The 15,988-nt window shown below is 44.3% G+C and overlaps 2 protein-coding genes across 2 annotated transcripts; both read right to left on the minus strand.

Annotated features, from left to right (window-relative positions):
• Positions 1 to 785: 785 nt before the first annotated feature.
• On the minus strand, positions 786 to 7,711 carry CSUI_004022 (uncharacterized protein; the record flags this gene model as incomplete). Its single annotated transcript, XM_068064217.1, has 7 exons — positions 7,458 to 7,711; positions 6,856 to 6,972; positions 5,334 to 5,642; positions 4,436 to 4,693; positions 3,444 to 3,562; positions 2,284 to 2,407; positions 786 to 964 (listed from the first exon to the last, which is right to left on the minus strand). Exons 1-7 carry the CDS (start codon positions 7,654 to 7,656, stop codon positions 786 to 788), a joined length of 1,305 nt encoding a protein of 434 aa, XP_067923806.1. The 5' UTR covers positions 7,657 to 7,711.
• A 667-nt stretch (positions 7,712 to 8,378) lies between these two features.
• Positions 8,379 to 14,457, minus strand: CSUI_004023 (glycoprotease family protein; the record flags this gene model as incomplete). The annotated part of the gene is made up of 3 exons (XM_068064218.1): positions 8,379 to 10,354; positions 11,090 to 13,728; positions 14,364 to 14,457. Coding segments are annotated over 2 exons (2,208 nt in total), but the record flags the coding sequence as incomplete, so codon positions are not given.
• Positions 14,458 to 15,988: the final 1,531 nt, after the last annotated feature.

The following is a 15,988-nucleotide window of genomic DNA, read 5'->3' on the forward strand; positions in this document are numbered from 1 at the left end:
AGAAAGAGTGAGAAAGAAAAGATGAAGAAGTTACTGACAACAGTGAATGAGAGAGAATGAAAAGAGAAAGAGAACAAAAGAAAGAGAGACAGGAAAAGAGAGAAAGAAAAGAGGATAAAAACGATCAACGAGATCAAAAGTGTAGACAGATGGGGTTCGTCAGTTCTTCTTGTAAGTACGGAGGCATGCGCCTCATGGATTTGAGAGAAGTTTCTATCATTATGTAGGGACCATAAATCATATCTATCAAGTATAGAGATAAAATGAATCTTTTCTCCTTCTTCGCCCTGTTGGTTAGCTGTAGATACACAGGAAGAAGAGTCCTCGTGACAGGCCCTACAGGTTGAAACGGTCTCTAGAGATACAGAAGCTAATCGTATACAGAGGGGGAGAGACGGAGACAACTACATACATACAAACACTGTGCATCCATGCGCACATACATACATCTACACACATGCATACATCTACACACATGCATACATATACATACACACATACATATTCATACACACGAATAAGAAAATTGGGTATGTATGTATATATATCTCTACGACGTCTCTACATGGTATGCTTCGGCCATTCCCTTCATCCTTTCTCTATCCACCCGGAGGCCTGTCTGTAATGGCAGTCGTAGCTATTCTAACAAGTCAATTGCTTCAAGATACAAGAGGAAAGGCGACGAAAAGAAAAGCCTCCAGTCTCATTAGTACTATTGTGCTACTAGGGGTAGCATAATTCGCCTCCTTCTCCTTCTTCTGCTCCTCTTATGGTTCCTCTGGTCCTTACTCGACATGATTGAAGTCTTCTATAACGAAGTGAGAAGCGACTTCATTCTTGAGAGGAATACAGCCATCTACGTATCTCCAAAAACGTGTATCTGCGCAGAGTCGATCCGTCGCTTCAAATCGATCTAAGGATGGAATGTACGGGGCTAAGTCAGGCTCCTGCTTGGTCGGCATGGCTGTATGAGAAACGGATCCAAATGCAAAGAAGAAGAGAAGAGGAAAGGGCGGTTTTGCCTTCAGGTGAGAAGAGAGATGGAAAGAAAATTTGAAGGAGAAAAGAAAACGTTAAGATCTTTGTGTAAGATGAAGCTGATGAGAAGAGAGAGGAAGAGACAGGAAGAGATAGCAGTCTTGTAGTGAGTTCATATAACATGAGAGACACCATGGAGACAGGGGAGAAGAACGCAAGGTGTGGGGTGAGGGATTGGATAGAGGGCCTCAAACATGAGGAGTATGAGAGGCTCTACTATCTCTCCATCTATCTCCAATTATCTATCTATCTCTCTAAATATACACTGATGTGTATAGATAGATATCTGGAGGTAGATGGACCGATCAATATATGATCGCGGGGGGGGAGCTGTCGTGCGTATGTGCGGCATTGTGAAGAGAGATAAAGACGAGGTGAGAAGAGGAAATCTCATGGAAAGGCTTCTTCATTCATTCACTCGAGTCTTGTGCCACATCTTCTATGTGAGATGTATAACTAAGTGACTTCACGCTGGGGTGAGGAGGTGTACATACATCCACCTGAGAAGATTCAACAAGACAACGCCTTTTGAAAAAGGATGAAGTTTCATTTCTTCTCTTCTTGATTCGTATGATTCTCAGAATCTCATTCATTTAGAAATCCTTTTTCCCTCTCTTTCTTTCTTTCTTAATTCATTCACTGTATGACGACCATTCAGATCTTTCTATCTGATCGTCTGCACTTCAATCACGAAACCGTACGGTTACTCTTCTTCTTCTTCCTTCTCGTGTATGTACAGACCTATCCATCTCCGTATGTGCACCTCATCATCCATGATCCAGCATCTTCTTTCTTGTGTCTTCACGTCTCTCTGCTCGCTCAATTGATCCTCCCTCTCTGACATGTAGACAGAAGTAACTTCTTCCCCCCTGTCGAGATACAACTATTCCTTCAAGAGCTTTCAGAGAGAAATGCATGCATTCTTTTCTTCTAGCTAGAGAATCAGTCTTCTATCACTCAATGAATGAATGGATGGAAAGAAGGGACATACACCAACTCTGCTATGACATACAGGTCTCTTATCGGTAAGACCTGCATTGATCTCCATCACGAAGACTTGCACGTGACGCATTCTTCCTCTTCTTCCTTGTCTGCACTCGGAGATCTAGCAGACGTGAGAGAAGTTCCACACTATCTTTTGCTAGGACTCCTAGAGTTATGTAAAGAAAGAAAGAAAGAACAAGAGTGAGAAAGAGAGAAAGAAAGGTGAGGTGTTAGTTTGATCAGTCTTCTTTTCCTTCTTACGTGCATTAGGTCCAGGGACATCGACGGGCGTTAGAGAGAAAGTGAAGACTGTATAGACGTCGCTGTATCGAGACTTCGTAAAGATCTGCGCTGAGAGCACGCCGTATGGCTCGAATTGAAAGATCTGCACTCACACAGCCAATCAATCAACCATACACAGAGACACAGAGAGAGAGAGAGACATAAAGATAGACATACACACAAAAGAAAAGAAGTCGAGAGAGAGAGAGAGAGAGAGAAAAACGAAGAGAGATAAAAACAACGAGAAAGGGAAGGAAGGAAAGAAAGAGATAAAAATGAGATAAAAGAAAGAAGGGCGTAAGTTTCCTGAACTCGCCTAAAGCCCTGTGACTGAGTTGTCCAGCTTCGCTAGGAAGATAGAGAGATATACATACACACTTACCTACATACAGAGAGACATCTACCTCTCTATCCACTCCGTACATACCTTTGATTTATTCGCACACAGGTATGATATATATATATAGAGAGAGAGAGGTGTACCTATATCTCCGTCTTACCAAAGTAGATGCATGCAATGAAGCGAATCTCTCCTCGAAAGAACAGGCTTCCCTCAGAGCCACCTATGTATACGTATCCACTCATACCATCAGATACATATATGTATATACATACATATCTATATATCTGTATACAGGGTTACTGACCCTCTTCAACTACCACACAAAAACAACGTGAGTGACGAGGCTGCTGAACATCTATCTATGTGTCTATCATATGTATCTACACACGATCTATCCTTAATCTGCCTATCTGTATACTTTAACCTACCTATCTTCAACCCCTCTATCTATCTATCTATCTATTTGTCCTTAGTCTATCTGACTATCCCCCTATCCGTAAACTGTCTGTCTCCAATCTCTCTGTAATTCATCCATCTATGTCTAATCTATCTATCTGTCTATCTTTAATCTGTCTATCCATCTGTCTTTCTATCTATCTATCTTTTATCTATCCAGCTACCTCTCTATCACTGATCTATCCATCTTCAATCTCTCTCCCTCAATCTATCTGTAGTCGAGCTATCTGTAGATCTATATGTCCGGAACGCGTGTAGACAGGCTTTTGTCTCTTTTACGTGTGTTTCTTTGTTGTCGCCTATTGAGAAGAATCTTCTTCTTTGTGTTTTCTCTCCTTACTCTTGAATGAAAGCAAGTGATGGAGAGTCTAGCAGCAGGTGTGCAGGAGTTGAAGAGAGATATCTTAAAAGGCAAAGGAATTCTGACGTCACAATTCGATGCTGCTGACTCCACAAGGACTGAAAGAAAGAAAGAGAAAGATGAGAAAGAGAGGACGATTGGATGAACGACGGACAGAAAGAAGGGCTGCGACGTAAGCCGTGAAGGAAGACATCAGAATTGGAGAATAAAGGGGCAGGGAAGAGAGAGACACAGAGACAGGGAGACAGCAAGACAGAGAGACGCTCAAGGCGTAGAATACCAAGGAACCAAAGACCACTCAGAGATATTCTAACAGAAGTCTGAAAGACATCTACCTCATATCTATCCACTGACAGACTGACGAGACGTCTCGTGATAAAGTCTAGGCCCGCGTGGGGGTGTGGGGCGTATACAGAATACACCACGGAAGGGAAAGAGCCTTTGTACAAGTGTAGAGAGAAAGAGAGGGAGAGAGAGAAGTAAAGAGAGATAAAGGTGAAAAGAGCCTCAGCCCGTGACTGTGATAGAAGATTTGCTTCGGACATTTCTCTCTCCTTCCACTCACTGAGGAATCCCCCCTCTCTATGGATTTCTATACAAGAGACAACAGAAGCTTCACGACACTCCTACATTATTCAGTCTAGAAATGTCAAACAGTTTCTTCCATTCATAACTAAAGGGGGCTTCAGAAACAGGTCGCATCATACCACACATGTATATCTATACATACGTGTATATATAGTTAGATAGAGATATACATATATGTGAACATGCATACGCATAGGCACACATATATCTACGTATAGCGTAGATCAACCGAGTGTAGGCCCGTATCCCTCTCTGACTGTGTTTCTCTCCCTTCGTGGAACAGAGGCCGTCCACCCTCCGTAGATGAAGAAGACCGTGGTGTAACTACACAGTCGACTGTCGAGGATTGTCTATTATAAGAGGTATGAAGAGGGGGTCTTTACTTGTTTCTAGACCGCCGAAGTCAGGATCTTTCTTCTTCTTTGTCGCCGTGTTAAGACAGCGAGATAATCTCTTCGTGAAGTCGATGCCTTTCGGTTCAGCGATGAGTCTTCCTGTCCGATCAATACGCGGGCCGTTCCCTTGCATGCGGGGAAGAAGAAATCTTGCATGTCCTTCTACTGCTCCTGTTGTAGCTTGCACGAGCTCTTCAAGATCTTCAGCTGTATATGGACCTGTCGCACTCGCTGATAAGGGTCGACCTGCGGAGATGATGGATGGAAAGAGGGACAGACAAACAGATATAGAGAGAAGGCCGGGGGAGACGGAAAGAAAGAAAGAAGGAAAGGGAAAACACGGAGATCTTTCTATCTCGGAAGGAGGCTTTCAATCAAAAGCCTACACATATATATAGATATATATATCTATGTATGATTCTCTAGATGTATACACAGATACTCGATGAAGGAGAGCAGTGGGTAGTGTAAATGGATATGTAGAAAAGCGGGTGAAAAGAAAGAAGCAGAAATAGTGGTCGGAGATATAGATATAGATGTTGAGATATATGAGCACATAGGATGCTTCGATCCGAAGAGAGAAGATAGAGGAGATGATGGACGCCGACAATCGAACCTCAACAACTCAACCTCCCCCCTTTCCATCGACGGTGAATCGATTTCTGTAGGACCACTCGATATAAACTCCTTATACTTTTACTAGCTACATAGATTAAAGATAGATTGCTAGATAGACTAAAGAGAGATAGATAGATTAAAGATAAATAGATAGATTGAAGACAGAGAGATTAGAGGTAGATAGATAGGTAGGAAAAGATAGACTAAAGATAGAAGCATTCTCTCTCATCTCTTTTCATCATTCACTTGGAGTCTTTTTTGTGCGTACTTGTTCTATTCCTTAGGGTGCTATAGCAGAGTTGAGGTTCCGGTCTTTTCCGAGGCGCTTTAACGGCCATAAGAGGAATGCTGTAGACAGGGGTGAGTTCTCGAGTTAGGTCTAAAGACTTGCTCCCCTTGACCGGAAGTAAAGAAGTAGAAGAAGAAGACGTGCGATTAGATGAAGGAAGAATGAGAGGAATAACATTCCCTCGATTCGTGCGGAGAGAGAGAAAGTGTCTCCCAGCCGAGAGAGGGGGGAGGGTAGCCTTTAGGATATTTCCTTGTCGACGGCATTGGGCTGCTGATCTTCTTCCATCTGAAGGGAGAAAGAGAAACAAAGAGAGGCAGCGAGATAAGAGAAAAAGAACAGACAGAGTCCGAGAAGATTGTATCCTTAAGAAGGAGGCAGGGTGAAGTCGTGGATGTGCTTCTCTCTCTCTTTCTCGGTCTCTCTATCTATATATGTATGGAGGGATGTCTATGAATGTAGAGCACAAGACGTAGTAGGTGGTGTTTCGAGGGGGGAAAAGAGGAGATCGCTACGAGGAGGAGAAGAGAGAGAAGGTCTGAAGAATGAATGAAGTGAAGAGAAAGAGAATAGATCAACTTGGAGAGAAACACACTCAAGGTCTTCAAGTGGAGAGGAATCCTATCTACGATGGCAACTACGGGTAAATTGATACATACCTCTATACAGCCTATATACATGCATATGTCTAAATATATGTCTACATATGTGTGTCTCAGCATTCAGTGTAGAAACCTATGGGGAGAATCTCGTGTAAGCGCAACACGAGGAATATATGTGTTTTGCTGCTCCCTTCATTAGGGGTCGTTTCTATCTAGAATCTATCTTTCTATCGACGCATCGATTCATCAATCTCTCTGTATCCAAGCCTAGTGAGCTGGAGAAGATACAGGTCTCTCAACAGCTATACAACGATCTGGCCCCGCACTAGTATGAGAAGAACGAAGAAAAGAAGAAATGTAGGATACACTAGGATCATGTGTTTCACTGGAGAACTAGAGATGAGTTAGCGAAAAAGAAGAAAAACCGAAAGACCAGAAAAGAAGAGAGAATGAAGAGAGAGATATGAGCGGGTTAAGCATGGAGAGGTCCTATGCAAAGCTCCTATGTGTTTCGTTGAGAAGTTCCGTCTTCTGGCAAGCTGATGGGCATGCACCTTCAGATATACATATATCTTCCCTGTGAATGTCCCTCTCCTTCCCCTCCTCGGACTCTGCTATGTATGTATGTATGTATACTAGTCTCATGGTGATACGACGGCGACAGAAATACAGGCATATAAAACGTGCTCTATACTGTGTGTGAATAGAACTCTATCCACGTGAAAGATTCAGATACTATTACGCCAAGTGAGAAGGTATTTACGCACACAAGATAAAGAGAGGACCCCTAACTAAGTAAGGGCCTTGTCTTTCCTTCTCTTTCCATCTTTCATGTCTCGCTACTCTCTCCTTTATTCCTCTTGGTCTCTTCTTCTTCTTCGATCTTCTTCGAGGCTGACCTATGCCAAGAAAGATATCCATACTATCTGGGGGAGGTTCAGAGAGAAGATAAACGAGGAAAGGATGTTCTCGATCTGCTTCAACAATCGATGTATAGCTATCCACCTGTAAACCAACTGAAGACGAAGCATCGAAGCCCCCAGCAGAAACAACACATAGACAAGAAAACGGCAGTTATGCTTCTCATGCCGATACATGAGTCATTCTACACGAGGAATAGACACATATAAGCACTTTCTTTGCACGTTGTCCATGCACGGCCTATATAGAATACATATTCAACATACGGATAGACGAGGTACGAGGAGAGATGAGAGGAAGAATGGAAAGGAACACCTCCTCTTCATCCTTCCTGGAGTGTCACATAGTGCTGGATCACAGGGGTGTTGAAGAAGAAGAACACGTATAGACTGCGTGAGATAGCGAGGGAGAAAAAAGTAAAGGAGACAGAGACGAATGAGAAGTGGAGAAGAGAAAGAGACTGAGAATGAAGAGAAGAACTGTTTGGAAAAGGTTGTATAAGATTGGATAGGGGTATGGACCAAGGAGAACATCGAATAAGAAGAGATCGATGACTTGAGGTGGTGGCTCAGTTCCTTACAGTTGGATTCAGATTCTCCAAAGAAAGTGGGTCTATCTCCTGGGAAGAGAAACGTGTCTTCATCTTCAAAACGGCTCTTCGCAGGAATCCCGCGTAACGCTTCGATAGGCAAAGGATGAAAATTACTTAGGGGGTGTTTCTTGACTGTGAGAAATTCGTTCAAGAGAGAAGAAGGACGTGAAGCCGACCGAGCTATCATATTGCTTGTCGCCTTATCTAAAGCAGCACTAGAAGACCCGACAAACGAATCGACGTCCTGGAAAGATTCAAGAGAGAAGAAGAAAAAGAAGAAAGGAAAAGGAGAAGTGAAGGGAAAGAAGAAGAAAGATTCAGTCGATGAGAAGGAGAGTTAGGAGAAAAAGGGTGAAGAAGACCACCCCTGCCTTCTTGTGTGGTTGCATATAGACAAACGGACGTCTCTTATGAGATCTAGGTAAGTTCCGGTAGACTTAGAGAAGATAAGAAAAGCGTGAAAGCCAAATCTCCATTCTACATCTTTGGTCCATATCTATATCTATATATAGCGAAAGATAGAGATAAGGTCAGTATATGTATGTAATAGACAAGAGATAATGAATGTAGATGGACAAAGTTAGAGAGAGATAGATCTCTGTCTATATCTATATACGTGTATTGGTATATACACATATAGAAGACTCCGTAGAGATCTCTCTCTCTATGTTCGTATCTATATATTTATACATATAAGTATATATACATAGAGAGAGAGTTCATAAGCCTTCGCCTGTATCTGTATGTGTTGGGAGAGTATATGGATAAGAAATGAGTAGGAATGTCGTATGACGAAAGAGAGCGGGACGTTGTTTGAAAGACTTACAAATCGAGATCTTGTATTCGCCGCGGCAACGGAAGGGTCAACGACAGCTCCTCCCTGGTAATCTAGATATGTCCGATAAGAATCGAAGATATTCTTTACTTTCCCCGATAAGAGACCCCCCCCTCTTTCTCCTTCTCTCTCTTGACTATTGTCCTGTGATTCCCCCCTCATTGAGCGTCTTCTTGCTGGAGCTAGAAACCCTCCTGACGTCCCTCCTAGAGTAGCAGAAGTAGAGGCGGAAGATGGAGAAGAAGAAGAAGAAGGAAGAGAAGAAGAGACCTTTGATGGTAGGGGGGGTGAAGAGACTTGAGGAGGTGAAACTGCTGTCTCTTGACTCCCTGCCGAAGGCGTAGGCGGGGAAGTAGTAGAGACAGGAGGTCTATTGAGGGGCGAAGAGAGACGCCTCATCTTGATTTTCTCAAAGCGGCTTTTGGTTGGACCGAACTATCCCCTCCAGAGAATGCAGGCCCAGGAAATCGTTTTGTATCTCCGCTAGGTTGAAGGTGAAAAGTACACTAGAGACTTGAAAACTGGGGGTGGAGCACATCGATTCCTACGCACGTGACTTCAGAGTGGAGAGAGGTATAGATATGGAGATATACATGGAGATGGATGGAGATAGGCATATGGACAGAAAGAGAAATGTTAGAGTTGTATAGGGTGAGAGATTCAAGTGGAGTGAAAAGAAAGCACAGGTAGGGAGTATGAGAGAAAGAGAGATTGAAGTGATAGAGGGGAGGAGAGATAGGCAAGACACACACACACACACGCAAAGAGAAGAAGAAGATGAGAGTTTTGTATGGAGGTAATCTTAAGAAGAGGGTGTAGATGGTCCTGTCAGAGAGAAGAAGAGGAAGACGAAGAGCTTCTTAGATGGGAAGAATAGATCATGGAAATAAACTGCTTGTTAATAAGATCTTCTACAATCTTAGTATTCCCAGCTATGCACGAAGAGGTTCTGAATGACGAGGGTTAAACAACCTCGAGAAAAGGAGAAAAGAGAATATCGGAATTCGAGACCCACCGCAACAGAGAGAGAAAGATCTATTAGAAATCTTCACATCTTCCTTATCTCCCAACTTCAACAGGTCTAGATTTCTCATTCTCCTGGTTCTCGAGCAAGAGAAGAGACAAATGAACTTCTTTCCTCCCGAGAAATAGCAAAGAACTCCAGATGAAGATGAGGAAATCTCGCAGAATAGAGGAGAACAAGAAGAACCGAAAGAGTGTCTTCTTAGGAGGAAAGACCTAGCTAACATATAGTCAGGATGAAGGGACAGACGATAGAGATGTCTGTGGGAAAGGAATTCCCGCCGTCTGTTCACGGAGAGTCAACGGCTTTTCTTTTTATATGCATGACGGAAAAAGAGAAGAGAAATCGGACGTCAGTTCTTCGTAAGAACAGACCAAGAAAGACTACTGACTCACACTGACCAATGCTCCTTGTCTCAGTTGGTGTCCCTTACAAGAAAGAAGGAAAGAAAGAAGGAAAAGAAATTTTGAAGAAAGATACACGGGGAGCATGTTGCAGTATTCTCTTCTACAGAGAGGCTCTCACTTGAAGGAGCAGCTTTTTGCCTTATAAAACTACATATCTTTGAATAGTTGTCTATACGTGTCTTGTATAGATGTCTGTGATGTATGTATGTAGCTGTTGACGGTCTCCCTCCTGAGGGGGTAGCACGGGAAAGACAGGAGATAGAAATACGGACGTTCTCCTGGTTCAGACAATGGACGTCATCGATCCTTGGCTAGCTCCGATGAAAGGCAGAAAAGACAGAAGGATCTTTGAGAAACAACGAGGGGCCACTACAGTTACTTTCCGGGGATCTCTCGAAGGGACAGTTTCAATACGCATGCAGCCCCCCCCAGAAAAGAAGACATAGAGAAGAAAAAGCAAGAAAGAGAGAGCAACGAGGAAAGAACAAGAGGAAAGACTTCGAGATTCCCTGTTTTGAATAAGGGTAAGATTTGAGTAAGGGTAAGAAATCCTGACCTCATTGGTCGTTTTGAGAAGGAAACCGGGTGGTCTGCCAGCAGCGAGCGAAGAAGAGCCTGGCTAATGAAGAAAAGACATGAAAAGAACAAAGAACGCCAAGCAAGCCGCAGAGGTGAGGAAAAGTCTTCTCTTCTCGGAGCTTTTCATCGGTCTTTGTTGCTTAATGACGAGTAGAGGGAGGAGCTTATGAACGACATGTGGGTCAGTCACACGGGCTTCCATGGTTGATCGTTTGAGGCCGAGAGAAGTGAATCTCCCGGGAAAATGACAAAGGAACAAAAAGAGATTGGATCTCTTCAATCCAGGAGAAGAAACAGGGCTCAATTTTATAGCTTAGTTCGAGCTTCAGGAGGAATCTTTGTGCCGAATCCATGGGTGAATGGATGTCTTCTCAGGTTGCTCGCTCTCTGCGAGCTCAGGACCGCATGCTGCCGATGAAAAAGCAGCCAGGTGCTTGGTAGCTAGCTAGCTAGCTACCTGTGTCTAATGAGTTAAGGGAAGGGGATTCGGATGGTACCACCGACGACCACGATCAAGTGTTTCACCTCTGCTGCCCGTCCACTTCCCTATCGGAGCTATCCGTCCTTTCTCGCGTTTCAGAGACAAGCTGTGTGCGGAGAAAAGGCGAATCGTGAGGGAGAAGCAGGCCATTTATTCTCCGATGATCTGTCCAAGTTGAAAGCAGGCTGGCTGGTTCGTCTCTCCTAAAACAAAGACAAGAAAGTTTCTTCACATCTAGACTTTGCGTCCGTGATGGTGAGGTTCACATGACTCCGTCCTGTACGAGACACTTACTTGATCTGATCTACCCTTGCTCATGCCATCCTGTCTGTTCAAAAGGGAGAGAGAGATCGGCTTTCATTACAACTCGTTCTCTCGCTCCCGAAGCTCTTCAGTACAGAGTAGGAAAAGGAGTGCCTTTACTATTTGTTGGTAGCTAGGTATTCCCTGGCTACGAAAGGAACAACGACCCAAAAGTTCACTGCATCCGCTTTGCTTCCCTCTGAACGGCTAGGGAACAGAAAGGCGGGAGTGAAGAAGACAAGGAAAGACGGCAGTACTTAATCATTCCCTCTCAACACGCGAGCCGTCCTGCGGGGAAGAAAAGAAGCAGGAAAAAGGCATCCCAGACGACTGGTGTGTACAGGAACTTCACATATCTGCGGGCGGTTCGTGACGCGTCAGTCAACTCCTGTATGAGTCTGAGCCCTGAATTCTAGCAGAGGAATTTCTTTCCTGTGTATCGGTAGGATGAGCGAAGAACGACGTAAGAAGAAGGAAACCTTGGTAAGGTCTTCAAAAGACGCGAAAGAGCCTTGCTCATTGGTTCAGAATACACTCAAGTATCAGAAGCTCAACTTTACCAAGGATGTTATCATCACAAAGAGAATCACCTCCTAACCACTTAGGAATGACTAACGCCTTATCATCTTTTCTTTCTTTTCCTCGAATTGTAGGTGAGCATAGGGAGAAGTTCTCTTCTACCGTATCTGTACTGTTCGGTGCTCTGATAGGTGCCGTATCAGAGCCTTGCACCTTCAGCTCTTCTGAATCTTTCCTTTTCTCGAGATGCAGTATGGGCAATCCATTATGACCCATGAACACTTCACCATCAGCTCCTTTTCCTGTATCGTTCTTCGCGACGTTTTGCAAGTCACACCGATCTTCCTTTGCCTCGTTCTTTTCCCTGCAGTAGACTCGGTTTTCATCCTGTCCCCCTCGGACCATCAGATCTTCTTCTCTTCGTTCTAAATATCTCTCTTGCTGACCTCGGAGAAGTTCCATACCTCCCTTATCTTTCTGAATTGCGCTGTCCACTCCCTCCAACAGAAAATTCTCTCCGTTCTGGCTGCTGTCTAGATTGAAGCGTCCAGAGATCTTCCTGTTGTCTTTACCCCTTACCTCATCACCCGTAGGGGGCTCTCCACAGCCCTGTCCTTCGTTTGTCTGTCCCTCTCTCCTTGCTCCAGCTTCTCCTTCCATCTCCATCATATCTTCTTTTCCGGCACAGATTCTACTCGGAGCAGCAGTAGTCCGAGTTTTCTCGATAGTCGTGCAGGACGGGCTGGATTGTGTAGTGACATAGTGTTCTCGCCCAGTTCTCACTTCCGAGTGGCAAAGGAAAAGATCTTTGTCGTTCTTTTCAGCACATGGACGGTAAGAAGAAAGAGCATGATGAGAAGCAAAAGAGGACACGTCATCGAACTGATGCTCACAGACCGCCGCCCTCTCCATGGCTCGCAAAGTGTATACAGCAGCCCAAGCAATCATGACACCATTATCATTGCATAAACGTTTCGGTGTAGTTAGGAGATTCCACTGTCTGAAAGTTTTCATTGTGTGTTCTGGTTCTGATGAAAAAGAACCTTCTCTTTTCTCGGCGTCTCCACCTAGGAGGCCTTGTTGCACTGACGCTGACGAAGCATACGAACCCTGCCTGTTCTCTTGTTGGTGTGTGAAAGCTGCTCGTCTTTTATCCTGTTTTCTATCACTATGAAGCATATTTTCAGCTTTTCTATCATCTCCGTCTGAATGAGATGGCAACTCACTCGACACTGCTCCCTTTCCCGCAAACTGATTCCCTTCAATCCTGCTGGATGCGATTTCAGGTTCCTCGCTACCCTCTATCGTTGAGAGCGGACTGTAGAGTACAGGTGGATGACTCCTACTGACATTTGAGGTTACATCTTCAGAATCACCCCTACGTGACGCCGGATGGTTTTCGTTCTTTGCTCGATCTAGGAACATCGACTTTTCTACGGAGGACGCCGGGAGAAGGTAGAAAGGAGTAAGTCTCTTTGCTTGTTGCCCCGGGACCACAGTAGAGAAATCTCCTCCCGGTGGTATGTCAGGAAAGAAGAATCGGATCGTCCCTTTTCCATCGTGAGAGGAACGTTTTTTGCCTGAATCTGCTATTTGGCTTTTGTGTCTCTTCATTGCCTTGTTTCTAGACGTAGAACAGTCCTCCGCCTCTCCCGATCTCTTATCCGTCTCGATGGCTTCTGGAGAATCGCATTTAGGAGAGAAGTTTCCGTGCCCTTGGAGAGCGGAAACAAGATCATGAAATCCTACTCGTAAGCGACTATACTGATCGAAGTCAAAAGCCTCCACTTTCTTCTTAAGAATTCCTCTCATTCTATCTTCCCATCCTTCATCAGTTAACATTTCGCCTGGACTCGCACCAGAACTACAATCCACAGTCGCTTCAATCTTCCGCAGTTCTGCGTTGTTCTCTGTCCTAGCTGCTGTCTTTTTCGTCCTATCTGGCTTGGCTACTCCTATATGCCTAAAACCCGGGAGGATGCGGACACGGCGTGTGAGATTCTTAAGCCGGTTTTTCAGACGCCTGAATTCTAACCGCTGAACAGAGCTATCCTCCCGTGAGCGGCATAACTGCAAAAGACGCTTCCGCAGGAAATCATTGCGCGAAACTCCTACAGGAATCGAGAAGACAACCCAGACACAGCCCCCCCCCCGCAAACTGAAATCAGAAAAGAAAGCGACGAAGGAGAGACGGAACAGAAGAATGGTATGAAACCTTTGGCCGTCATAAAGTTCTTCTTCGAGCTTACTTCTTTTTCCTTGAGACAAGCGAACTCTCGTTTGTCTCTAGTTTAGATTGAGATATGAAAGAGAAGCCATATGTGAAAGAGGAGTGTAATCAAGTAAGGTCTTGGGCAACCCCTAGAAGAATGAGCAAGATGGAAAGAAAGTTGAAAAGAATGAAGGTAAGGAGATCTCTATGAAAGCGGAACCATCTCTCTCTGTGAGTGTCAAGCTAAGGGGAAAGGAAGAACCCGTTTACGAGAAACGAACCTATTCCCATACAGCGCACAGATGTGGAAAAGATAGTAGACAGAAATCAACAAGGATGGCTTAGAGGGGAGATACGAGATACACACTTCACTGGAGATATGCGGACGTATAGAAACCAAGCTAGGGTGAGAGATACTTGCATGCACGTGTATAGGAGATCATCTTCAGGACCACAGTATCCTCGAAAGGAAAAAAAATGAGAGATGAGAATCCGCTACAAGACAGAAAAGAAGCCTCACGTGGAAAGACGTACCTCCCGTGACGGCGAGAGTGAAGGGAGAGAGCTCATCAATGAACTCACACAACCATAGCGTCTTCCGCAGTTGATCTTCTATGTGTCTAACTACGGCTGTACCACACCAAAACGCACGCACACAGGTCGAGATAGAAAAAGATCAAGAATCTCAACGAAATCCAGCTGTCTGTATCTGGTTGTCTGTCTACCCTCAGAATGGAGCTTCTTTTGAGAGGAATTTCATAGGATACACATCCATATACTCGTGTGCTGTACCTATTAGTCATATACATATAGAGCAAGAGAGACCAAGAGAGAGAAAGGCTTGCCATGTAAACTATACAAGATATCTCACAAGCTGATAAGACGGCAATCCCTCATCAAGACCTGTTTCAAACAGACAGAAAGCTTTAGCTTTAGGGAAACCACATTTTGTCGGCCTCGCCCCCTGTCCATCTCAAAGAAATGACAGAAAAGACCAACGCTTTTCTCAACCCTTCATTCTCAGACAGAAAAGAAACAGAAGACTTTCTTGCTTGAAACAGAGAGTTTCATTCAGAATGTCTTCACGGGCGTGTCACAGGCGAGTAGCGCTATTCGAGTAGTCACAGACACGCTTGTCTAGATAAGATGTCTATGAAGGAAAACTCCACCTCAAAGAAAAGGATTTATACATCGTGTCAACAGGGAAAGAGAATCAGAACGGCTCTGTTCAAAAGGAGTTAAGAATGCCATAAAACCTTAAAGAAAGGATAGAGAGAAGAGAAAGAAGAACAGAATCGACCTCGAAAGAGATATCCCCAGGGACGTTCTTCGCCTCGCCATATCATATGGCGTCCAGAAGGCTATTCCATGCCCCCAGTAGTACACGCCTGGAGCGTGCTCTCCCTCTCTCTTTTCACTTGAAGCAAAAGAAGAAAAAGAAAAGAGAAGTATCGACGAGGAAATACCTCACAAGATATAAGAAGCTCCTATTATGGTTGTCATAGCGCCGATGAAGATGAGAAGGACAGATATGCTACGAAGCACAGGCCGTGGGCATATGAAGGCATATGAACGAATGAAAGCTGATCTTGCTTTAGATAATTTAGAGAGACACAACGTCTCGTGTCAGTTGAAGATCTTTCAGCCAACAAGAAACGAGAGATAACAAGGAGAAGAAGAAAGAAGAACGATCGAGGGTGCCTTCATAACGCGGTGTACGCATGCATGGATTACCCTGTATAGGAGACTGACTAGAGAAGACACCTCAACACCGATAGGAGCAAGAGATGTGATAGTAATAGCACAGACAAAAAGGCTTTCTTCCCCCTCACTTTTGCTTGACGAGATAGGTTCTAGCAAGATTCATAAGCGACCTTCGATTAACACCTTCCTTCTTTTTCGTTGTGAAACGTATGACAACTTCAGCAAGGAAGAGAACCTCCCACCTTATGCGACGTCCAGCCACCCCCTCCACACGAAGGGCTAGCTATGAGAGCCTCTGTTCAAATCACTCTCTGCTGACATCCTCGACAACCGTGACTGACTGTGCTCATCGTCACATACAGGTTGAGATCTCACACACCACCAAACAACTCCTCTATCTCTCTTCTTCTTTCTCTTTTTCTTCCTTTCCTATCTATACGTATCTATATATATAT

Source organism: Cystoisospora suis (assembly GCF_002600585.1).
Source record: "Cystoisospora suis strain Wien I chromosome Unknown contig_1808, whole genome shotgun sequence".
Lineage (NCBI taxonomy): Eukaryota > Apicomplexa > Conoidasida > Eucoccidiorida > Sarcocystidae > Cystoisospora > Cystoisospora suis.